Source organism: Crocuta crocuta, unplaced genomic scaffold (genome assembly GCF_008692635.1).
Source record: "Crocuta crocuta isolate KB4526 unplaced genomic scaffold, BGI_CrCroc_1.0 scaffold119, whole genome shotgun sequence".
NCBI classification, from domain to species: domain Eukaryota; kingdom Metazoa; phylum Chordata; class Mammalia; order Carnivora; family Hyaenidae; genus Crocuta; species Crocuta crocuta.
Genome location: NW_027551562.1, coordinates 9129075 through 9137237, shown reverse-complemented (window position 1 = coordinate 9137237; position 8163 = coordinate 9129075). Strand labels below are relative to the sequence as shown.

The 8163-nt window shown below is 60.5% G+C and overlaps 1 protein-coding gene across 1 annotated transcript in view; it reads right to left on the bottom strand.

Annotated features, from left to right (window-relative positions):
* The window catches only part of DENND3 (DENN domain containing 3), a 48637-nt gene that overhangs the window by 11406 nt on the left and 29068 nt on the right, over window positions 1-8163 (bottom strand). The window contains exons 16-19 of the mRNA XM_077750016.1: window positions 7516-8037; window positions 3605-3864; window positions 3148-3318; window positions 1917-2046 (exon numbers count right to left, since the gene is read on the bottom strand). Coding sequence (XP_077606142.1) covers window positions 1917-2046; window positions 3148-3318; window positions 3605-3864; window positions 7516-8037 — 1083 coding nt within the window. The remainder of the gene's footprint in view (window positions 1-1916; window positions 2047-3147; window positions 3319-3604; window positions 3865-7515; window positions 8038-8163) is intronic.

Sequence of the window (8163 nt, the reverse complement as noted above, 5' to 3'; positions counted from 1 at the left end):
GGTTTCCCAGGATGCAGGGGTGGGTGAGTTGTTTCCGGGACGGGGAGGGGAGAAGAGGGGGTCTGAGGACACAGAGGTTGGTTTCTGGGACCAGGAAGCATCAGAGATTTCACAGTGACAGACGTGGCAAAGAGTAAAATGTGCCAAAGTGAAATTTGTTTCTCCCAATTTGGGAACATTTAAAAGCCAGGGTCATGCGGCACCTGGGGGGGCTCAGTCGGTTAAGTGTCCAGCTGTTGATTTCAGCTCAGGCCGCGATCTCACAGTTCAGGGCATCAAGCCCCACGTCTGGCTCTGTGCTGACTGTGGAGCCTGCTTGAGATTCTCTCTCCCCCTCTCTCCCCCCCATCCCCTGCTCAGGCTTGCTCGCTCTCTCAAGATACGTTAACTTAAACAAAATTTTGAGGAGATGGGACCACACGAGCAAACAAATCCGAACGTGGATGTTCAGAGCAGCAGTGTTTGTCAGAGGCCGACGGCGCAGGGAAGCCAGTCAGCTGGCCAGGAGCCAACAGAGCGGTTACACCCACACCGTGGGACACGGTCCGGCCACAGAGGAGGGCAACACCGGCAGCCGCTATATGTGGAGGCCTCTGCAAGCGCTGCCATCAACGAGAGAAGCCACCAAGGACATGTGTACGTGACATGCCCAGAGGAGGTGAATCCGACAGACAGACAGCACATCAGTGGGGGCTGCAAACTGCTACGGAGCTTCTTTTTAGGGTGATGAAGATGCTCTAGAACTCTAGAATTCACTGTGCTGACGATGGACTGAGAATAGCCCAAACCAAGAACGAACACTGTAAGTGAGTGAGGGACGGAAATTCTAGCTCAGTAAAGCAGTTGTTTAAAAGACAGTGCTCAGGGCACCTGGGCGGCTCAGTCGGTTGAGCATCCGATTTTGGCTCAGGTCACCATCTCACGGTTCATGGGTTTGAGCCCCGCGTCGGGCTCCATGCTGACAGTGCAGAGCCTGCTTGGGATTCTCTCTCCCTCTCTCCCTGCACCTCCCCGGCTCACTCTCTCTCTCTCAAAATTAATAAACCTTAAAAAAAAAACAATAAACAAAAACAAAAAACCCCACACAAACAGAACTAGAGATCATTTTAAAAACAGCCCTACTTTGTTCATCTGTCATCACAAATTCTAGGCTGTCAGCTGACTCAGCCCATGGGAACATGGCGCGTAGCAACGTCAGTGGAGAAGCAGTTATACTCTCTCCTTTATACAGCCCACAAGACCGCTGGTTCTAGACCATTTAAAAGTTGTAACTAAAATAATAGTTATTCTTACCCACTTGCTCTTTCCTAGACTTGAAAAGACTACCTCCCATGCCCGACCAAAAAAAGATTCCACCAGCAACCCCTGGATGGCTTCCAGAATGTGAGGGCCAGATTCCCATCTACAGACAGGTGATCAGAGAAGTCCTAGCTGGGGAAACTGACCCAATCACGGCGGGGAAAACAGATCTGAACTCCGGGGGCCTCCGGGCACCTGTCAGCAGAAGGGACCGGGCACAGCCTCCATGGCCCTCCGGGGGCGCGTCCCCAACCACAGAGGATTCTGGGAGCCACTGGAGAGCCTCCTCTCGGCTCCCAAACCCCTCACCGGCCAGTGCAAATCTGCTGGCAACTAAGAACTGTGACAAACCGCACCCAGTGTCCAGTGGACCCCTCCCCCACACCCCCCCACCCCGCAGACAGCAAGCGCGGGAAGTGCCTCAGTGGGTCCTGCTGGGCAATGGGCTCCCAGTGTGAGGCGAGGACGGGAAAGCAGAATGTGTGGTGCTCAAAATTAAAATGCACATTTTATAAAAGGACAAAAGTGAGAAATTAGGGATCGGTCCTAATGTCAGCCAGATAAGACGACGTAAGACACAGTCAGGACACCAGGACTCAAACACATGTCTCTCTTACTTTCGTTCTTCATCTTCTCAAAGTATGACAACTTGGAGGCAGCGTAAATGGCACCAGGCGACTGGAGTGTGCCGACAACGGCGTCCATCAGCAGGACGTGGGTCAGCGCCTGCTGGATGTACTGCGGGTCCTGCGGGAGAAACACGCTCATTTCAACACCGGGGCACGAACATCGCCAAGGGACTCTGCCTCGTCACATCAAACAACGCTTTTCAAGATGCAACGTGTTTTCAAGGCCACGCAAACAGCCCACACTTGGACCTGAGGTCACACGCTTTTGTCTCAGTCACGACAGATACTGCTCGTTTATGCCAGGGGCTGCCAAACGCCTTCCGTGAAGGGCCAGGCAGTAAGTCCTCCGCCCCTGTGGGCTCCCCAACCTCGGTCACAACCACCTGGCTCCGTTCTGTAGCTGGGGAACAGCCAGAGGCGTTTCGTAAACGAGTGCGTGTGCCCATAAGTCTCCTTACAGAGACAGCCGTGGCCCACGGGCTCTAGCTTGTGCCAAATAAACCAGTGGGCATGAAACCAGACGGTGGGTCCCAAAGTCAGCGCTAGAACCTTGGAGGGGCCCTGGCCCCCCTTCCTGCTCCAGGCGGAAAGACTCCCTCTGTGTTCGTGGTCTTGGCCTCCTGGTGCACGGGGGCTGCCCTCACCAAAAGAAGTGCCCCCACCGCGGATGGTCTGCTCTTTCTAACGGGGGCGCCCGCAGTCCCTGTGATGATCGTGGGCTGTGCAGCCCCGAGGACCCCACTGCCCCGCCCATGCTCTGCCCACAGCGACCTCTTGTCCCTGTGTCCTCCATCCGTGCCTCTCTCCGGGGTGTCCTTTGTGACCGTGAAGCCCTACCTCGGTGTGAGCAAAGCTACCAATCTGGCCCAAAGTAAGTGAAAACACAAAAATCCCTGGGTATAATAAACCTAAGTCTGGGGTGGGGGTGGGGCTCCCATGTGACCCCTGCCAAGACCCTGAGAAGGGAGGAGCCTCGGGAGCAGGGTGTGCCTGGAAGACCCGACTGAGACCTGAGTCCAGCCCCAGCCCCTCCACGGGGGCCCCTCCACGCTGGCCGGTCACGGGGCCATGCAAACCACACCATCTCTGTGCCTCCGGCAGGGCCTCCTCCAACCCAGCCGGTTCCCCTGCACAGCGCCCGAGCCCTGGGGACGGCGCCCAAGCCCCCGGGGCATCAGCACAGCCGCAGGTTCATGGAGCAGGCGGCCCGGCCCCCGACCTTGTGCTCATCCGCCAGCTTCTTCCCGGCCCACATCTCCTTCACCATCAGGTGCCACACGTCACACTCCGTCTTCAGATTCGCTTCAAAGACTTCTTTCCTGGACGCGGTTTTAATCTTCAAAGTGGGTATTCGCAGCAGCAGAAAGGCTACTGTGGTACTGCGCACTTCCTAGGGAGACAGGGAAGGCAGGGGCGGGTCAGTGAGAAGTCCCCTCCCAGGAATGCTGGCGTCAGGGACGGGGTGGCAAAGCTGATGCTACACAGCGGCCACCGGCCGCCCGCCGGGAGGTCCCTGCACTGGGGCTGAGAGCAGAGCACCTGCCGGGTGAAGGCCGTCCTGGGGGAGGGGCCAGAGCAGTGGGGGCAGGGTGGGAGCGGTGTGGGGAGGCCCCAAGGGCATGGGAGAAGGGGTACCGAGTCACCAAACAGCAGGGGCTGGTGGCCCGCGCTCTCACCTCCATGTCCCTGAAGGTGGAAATCTCCACGTAGCCCGGCCGTCCCTCGGTTAGGAGGAACAGGCGCTTCTGGGTCATGGCGATCTTGCCCACGCCGCGATTCGTCTTGACGGAGCTCGACAGCTTGTAGACACACTCGTTCTTATCCAGGTGCTCCATCACCGACGAAGGCAGACTGACCTGCTGGGCCTCTGCTTCTGCCTCCTTCCAGCAGTTGTAGAAATCTCTGAATGTTTCCGGGTCAATTTGTTTCTGGTGTCCTTCGTTTGGTAAAGAAAAGACATCTCAGGGCCACATCCGTGTCCCCCCTGGCCCCCCAAAGCGGTGCACTACCCACACTGGACAGCAGGTGGCGCCGGCACTTCGGTCTTGGAGCCCCAGCGCCCTTGCTCAGTCAGCCCTTTCCCCTCTCCATCCCCCCAGCTCAGGGGTGGGGCCTGCCAGGTGGTCACTAATTCTTGGGACACACTTCTGACGGTGGCAAAGCGCCGGGTCACCACTGGAACCGGTAGCAGCCCTCCTGGGGCCCGCGGGGAGCCAGTCCTCACGTGAAGCTAACACTCAAGAGACCAGATCCTTGGTGACCTTCACCACAGGATCAAGCCTGGCCTGAAGCTGGCTCCGTCTCAGTTATGTGAGCAACACGTTTGATTCTCTGTAACTGAAATGAACTGAAACGTCCACTATTCACGGGCTCTGGAGGCAGACAGAGACCCAGGTCTGAAGCCCAGCTTTGTGGGTTTGTGCTGTGACACTAAGCTGTCAAGGGAACCCGGCTGCTTCCCTGCAGGATGGAAATGGGACCACCCCACCCCCACTGCTGAGAAGCCCCACCCGTTCTCATCCTGAGGTGTCCTGGGGCTGTTCCTGCCCGGGCTGGGTTCCCCGCCAGCACCCTGGCCCTGCATAGCCCTCCCTGCCCTCCCGTCAGGCACCGGCCCTCACGTCCCGCAGACAAGCTCCCACTCGACCCTCACGTCCCGCAGACAAGCTCCCACTCGACCCACCCGCGCGGCCTGCTTCCCTGGGTGCCCAGCACACCCTACGGTACGGGGAGGAGCCCCCTGTCACTTGTTCAAACACTCCAGGCTCCTCATCTACACCAGGCCCCAAACTCCTCCAAGCTTGGGCTCCACCTCCCCTTCACACCCCACGTTCCGAGTATATCCCCAAACTGGCCGTGCTGTTACCTGCCGCTGCACACACTGCTCCAGGGAGCTCAGAGCAGAAAACTACATGCACTTCAAGACCCGGGTAAGGTATCTCACCCACCCCCGTCCCCGACAAGGCAGTCATCCTGGCCGGGCAGCGGCCGGGCCGCACACCCGTCTCCCTGACGGCAGCACTGCGCTCACGCCACTTCCCCACGTCCCAATTTCTCCTCCAGCCGCCTCAGGAGGCAGCGCTGTTATCAGGTTGTTCACAAATCTGGAATCTGAGGCACAGGGAAGAAAGCCCTTACCGGAAGAGGTAGGCGTGGAGCCGGGTCCCGTGGCCCGACGCCACCTGGCCCTGTGTGTTGGCAGGTGTGCCTTCCAGCTGAGCAAGGAACCCACTACTTCACGAAGGACTTCAGAACCTTGGGAGCCTGGAGCCAAGGGCCCCGTTCCTTCTGTCGCTCAGGACACCTCCTCCTGTCTGGGCCCCAGCCACGTCGCTGGGCCACGCAGGACACGGTACATGTCACCAGAACCCAGAACAGCTTCCTCTCACAGACAAATGTGGTGCCAGGGCTCCAGGACGGACACCAGAAACCCGACCGTCACAGGGCAGCGCCCAGGGACACCCCTGCGGTAGGAAGCGGCACTTACTGTAGCTCCAGCCCCTCCAGGGCCGCGGCACCGCGGGACGGCGCACACCCCAGCCACCGTGCACGTCTGTGACCTCTGTGCACACCCGCCATGCACACCTCAGCCACCGTGCACATCCATGAGCTGCATGCACACCCACTGTGCTCACCAGGGGCTGCCATGAGCTCCCATGGCTACTGCACGCGCCTGTGCAACAGACACATCTTCTGTTTGTCTCCAACTCTGCACAGAAGTGCCAACTGCTCACTCCTGTGCCGTCACCCACACACCGTCTCCGGGCGCAGGCGGTCGCTGGAGCCCAGCTCCTGCACAGCCATGCTGACGGCGGCGCACAGCGGCCCCCTGACCCCGGCCCCTCAGGCGCAGCCGCGTGTGGAAATTACTGGTCCCACAGCATGAACACCACACCTGAGATGTCTACTCGAGTCTCTAACGACGGAAGAGGAACGATAATGTAAACAAAGTCTCGGATGCATCGTTCTGCCACGTGAGTTCATTCCAAGCTGGTGGCCTTCAGCTCAGACTTAATAGAGCTTTTCTAACACCTGGGCCGTTAGGTAAACATACGTTTGGTGCTGCCACACGGTCCCTCACACATCCCGGAACCAGGACCATTAACTGAGCTGTTTGCCACGTGAACAGAACCCAGGTGACAACAGGGCCACCAGCCCCATCAGTGTGGCCCACGTCTGCTGATGCCCGGCCAGCACAGGTCTGGGAACACTGGACACGGTCCACGCGTCCACCGCAAAACCTTGCTTCCCAGGCGGCCACGTGCTGTGGGAACACGCTGCTGGCCACAGGTGGTGACAGTGGGGGGACAGACCCCCTTCCTCCTGACGGGAGAACAGTGCTGCCCAGGCCATCGGTGTCTCATGCCATGAAGCAACAAGGCCACGTGGGGCTGGGGCACAGTGACATCGAGGAGCAGCCAGGCCCACTCTGGATGCCTCACTCCCCAAGAACAGTGGCCGTGCGTCCCCGTGTCCCCATGTTCCAGGCCTAGCAGCTGAATTGGCTGTGGCCCCGGCGTCTTCGTGAAGGCCCCGCAAAGGGAAGGGATGGGGTGTCCCTGAGAGGCGCTGAGTCACGGGGCCCCAGAGTGCTGCTGGGGGCTCTCCGCAGGGCCCTGTCCCCCCTCACAGTTCACCCCCCCCATGGGGCCTGCCCGCGGAGACCCCCCAGTAAGACCAGGAGGAGAAGCTGCCAGGCCTGTGCAGGGGTCAGGGGGCCAGGGCGCAAACGGAGACGGGGAAAGAAGGCACCAGAATGGCTCCAGAGCAAACGAGTGGACGTTCTTCCAGCCAGCAGGACATCTGAGTCCGAGCACCTCGTGCTGCCCAGGAGGTGGGGGGTGGGAGGTGGGGGTCTCGGGGTGCAGCCTGGGCCGCACACACCCCGGGGAGGGCCGTCCGCAGCCATGTCACGCACCAGGCACGGCGGCGCTCACCATGCCAGTACTTGGAAAAGAAAAATGACTAGACGCCACCTGATGGCCAAACAGACCGGGGCCCGTGCTCTACTCCTGAGACACGGCCACCGGATGCTCAGTGACACGTGCACGCTGACACAGGAAAGTTCTGGAAAGACGCTGTGGAGAAACAGTGACTGCAGACACAGCAGGACACAAGTCACCCGTCCTTGGAAACCACACAAAGCCCAGGTCCTGCTTTCTGACACGTGCATTCCTAGTGAGCCCGTAAGAAGGTGGTCAGGCGGGAAGGCTCCGGCTGGGGACAGGGTCCCTCTGAGGGGGGCGGTGTAGAAAGGATGACTGTGGTCAGCGTGGACAAGGCAGCTCTCCCAGGAGGGGAACGATGCCACCCCGCCTGTGCCATTGGGCGCGCGTGCAGAGTTCCCACCGACGGCAGCATCGCACACAAGGTGAGCAGCCCCCTGGGGCGGGAGGGTCTCTGGTCACACTGCGCTACCCCGAGGGGCAGGGACAGGCCAGCCCGGCAGCCCCCAGGCCTGGCCAGCCCCTCCTGGTCTTGCAGGTGCCCGATCGGGAAGAGCCCTCAGCCCGCGGGGCCCCGGCACCACTAGCGGGCCGTCCTGGCGTACCGAACCCTCGCATCCGGGCCGGGGCCATCCTCTTACCTACAGTCAGCGCCTCGAACAGTCGGTTTATGATGTTGGCGTCCTTCACGATGCCCGACTCCTGGACCCTCTTCACGAAGTCGTCCAGCTGCATGTGCTTCTTGGGCAGCTCGAAGTGTTTCACGCGGTCGTCGGGCTTGGGGGCATCCCCGGGCTTGTCCGCGACCTCGCTGATGAGCCGCCGCAGCTCAGGCACGCGCTCGGCCTGGGCGCGCTCGGGGCCCGACATGGACTCCAGCGTCCTCCGCACCAGGTCGGCAGGGAAGATCCTCAGGTCCGTCTTGTACAGGCTCTGGAAGTCCAGGAGGGCGTCCAGCAGCTGGCCCTGCATCAGGTGCACGGCCCCCCGCAGGTAGAAGAACCGGGCCAGCAGCACGGAGCTGTCGGGCGCCAGGTGTCCCATGGCCTTGCTCAGCAGGGCCACGCAGTCCGAGAAGTAGGCCTGGACGCACTGGCTCACCAGCGGGAAGTGGATCTCCGGGATCTTGAAGGAATACGTTGCCTGGAAGGCTGTGCTCCGAACTGGAGCGGGGAGAGAGGGAGCGGGTGATTAGCAGACCCCGAAACAGACGCATCCCTACGGTCTCATCTGGGCCGTTTCTGTGGCTCGGGGGGCCAGTCCTGCAGGCAGGCCGCTCACCCTGGGGA